At 48.3% G+C, this 2,500-nt stretch overlaps 1 protein-coding gene across 3 annotated transcripts in view; it reads right to left on the bottom strand.

The window, feature by feature from the left end:
- Positions 1-2,500, bottom strand: part of vav3a (vav 3 guanine nucleotide exchange factor a) — an 87,969-nt gene that overhangs the window by 29,241 nt on the left and 56,228 nt on the right. For all 3 annotated transcript variants that reach the window (XR_012988012.1, XR_012988013.1, XM_076290184.1), the window contains exons 18-19: positions 1,378-1,397; positions 159-186 (exon numbers count right to left, since the gene is read on the bottom strand). Coding sequence is in view for 1 of the 3 variants with exons in the window: in XM_076290184.1 (XP_076146299.1) it covers positions 159-186; positions 1,378-1,397 (48 nt within the window). In the remaining 2 variants the exon portion in view is untranslated. The remainder of the gene's footprint in view (positions 1-158; positions 187-1,377; positions 1,398-2,500) is intronic.

Raw genomic sequence — 2,500 nt, 5'->3', positions numbered from 1 at the left:
AAATGATATGGTGTTTTCAGAGCAGCCGCTTCAAACACTAACTGGGCTTATATGTGTGTGTGTGTGTGTGGGCGGGTGTGTGTGTGGGGGTGTGCGTATGGGTGTGTGTGCATGTGTGTGTATGTGTGTGTGTGTATGTGTGTGTGGACTCAACTCACCTGGGTCTGATCGTGGCCGCGGTACTGGCTGTAAGGAGAGCCAAAAGACACAACATGAGCTTCCATATGGTCTTCAAATCACCACAGACACACACACACACACACACACACACACACACACACACACGCACAAACAAACAAACAAACAAACACATAACCTAACCTCTGGCTTAAAATAGCAGTGTGAGATCTTTCTAAAAACGAAGGACACATACTCAGTTTTCCAAAATGCATTATGGTTGTGACAGTGGCAGTCACGCAGTTCCCTTCGACGGTGCCCAGCCCCAACCCTCGGAGCAGGTAATAGGGTGGGAGAATTGCCCCTCTTGCACTTTATGCAGTGTTCATATTGCTCTGCTATATGCCCTCCCTGAGGCCCAGGCATTCTCCTACCCCCTCCCCCCAGCCCCCTTCCCCCCCCATGCAGAAAGCATGCTAACCTCCAGTATAGCATTACATCAATACCAACATACCCACACACACACACACTCACACACAACTATAAAGCCTCATTGCATAGGGCATAACACACACACACATGCATGTCAATTTTTTATCTACAGTGGCGCCCGACGTGCAAGGCCATCATACATGGTTATTATGTGAACGTGCTCTCAGATGTGTGAGCACAAAATGTCAATATTTAATCTGAGGCCATCTTTAAGATGTCAGATGAGCATGGAGAACTGGCCTGGGGTTCAAAAACAACACAGCAGCTGCATTAGCATGTGCATGTTCCAGTGCATGGAACCAAACCCTCTCTCCCTGGAGCATGCACAGCTATACTGGACTTTTCCTCACTGCTTTCTACTCGCAGTGCCGTGAGTGTCTGTGCAGGCGTGCATGGATGTAACAGAGACACAGAATATAAACACAAAGGTGCAGGCCAAACCTGCCGCTCAAACGGCTCAGAGTGTGTGTGTGTGTGTGTGTGTGTGTGTGTGTGTGTGTGTGTGTGTGTGTGTGTGTGACTGTGTGTGTGTACCTATGCATCATTTATATGTGGTATAAGTTATAATGAAAAGCAATCACAAACAAATGCATCAAGGACAGGACCCTGGAGAATACAGTAGATGTGCTCAGTGTATATAGAGAAGAACAGAGGAACAGAAAGAGAGAGAGAGAGAGAGAGAGAGAGAGAGAGAGAGAGATTGTGAGTTGTCTGACTGTGCTGGAAGTTGTTGCATGGTGCAGAGAGGGGAGAGTGGGTCTGCCTCACCTCATCAGGTCGTCCCGGAGCTGAAAAGCGGTTGAAAACAGGCATAGTTAGTGAGGAGCCCCAGAAGAGATCAGACCAGGCGAGACGAGACGACGCGACACGAGAGCAGGCAAACACACGCCGAGACACACACTCCTTCACTCCGGCAGAGTCGGCGGCAGGCGCAGAGAACAGGGGCACCCCCCCAACACACACAGACACACACACACACATCCAAAATGGCAACAGCAATAGCACAGAGTAGCCGAGGCCCGTAGCAGAGCAGCTCGTAGTCATTAGAGAGAGACGAGCTCTGCGCCAGCACACTCGCTTGTTTTGCAGGAGCTGACTTCACTGGGCTGCAGGTAGTTGACAGGAGACGGAGGAGGTGGGGTGAGCGGTGTGTGTGTGTGTGTGTGTGTGTGTGTCTGTGTGTGTGTGTGTGTGTGTGAAGGGGGGGGGGCAGGGCCTGTGTAGGGTTTGTTCTTTAGAGAGCTCTTCTCATTGGCTCCCCAGGGACGTGTGAGCCCTCCTCTAGCTAACTAGCCCACACTGAACTTTGTCCCATTACACAAAGGTGCACTCTGATGAGAACGAGAGGGTTGCAAAGAAGAAGGATCTAGAAGAAGTGTGTGAGAGAGAGAAAGAGAGAGAGAGAGAGAGAAACAGAGTAAGAGAGAAACGGGAAACAGGCTTAGTGGGAAGTAAGTAAATAAAGTTGACTGTGCACCAGTGATTTTCCTGGAACACTAAAGCAAAAACATAATCAGCACATGGCCATAATCACCTTATTTACCAGCCTGACCGACTGGTTGAACGAGGGCAAATATGATACGGTCAGATTAGCAATGGATTTCATTTGAGCGCTGGGGACATCTAGACAGATTATCCTCTCTCAGTGCCATCAGTGCATACATCATAATCATAAATCTTAATGCATAGGACAATTACGCTAGAATATTTCAGCTTGTAAGTGAACTCATTTTGGATTAACTGCAGCTGTGGTTAATTCAGTTAATGCAATGAATTAGATGCTTATTATGTAAAAAGGAGGGACATTAGATCTACAACCTGCAATAGGTTTGTGTGTTCTGTTTGGGTGCTTGACGTGTCATTGCTATGAGCTGGTGCGTAGGGTGACGTT

This window comes from Alosa pseudoharengus, unplaced genomic scaffold (assembly GCF_046254945.1).
Source record: "Alosa pseudoharengus isolate Yale_2024_CS ecotype anadromous, Long Island Sound unplaced genomic scaffold, YU_APseudo_1.1 YU_APseudo_1.1_scf_18, whole genome shotgun sequence".
Lineage (NCBI taxonomy): Eukaryota > Metazoa > Chordata > Actinopteri > Clupeiformes > Clupeidae > Alosa > Alosa pseudoharengus.
Note: the sequence above shows the minus strand (reverse complement) of the source record. Positions and strands in the feature narration are given on the sequence as shown.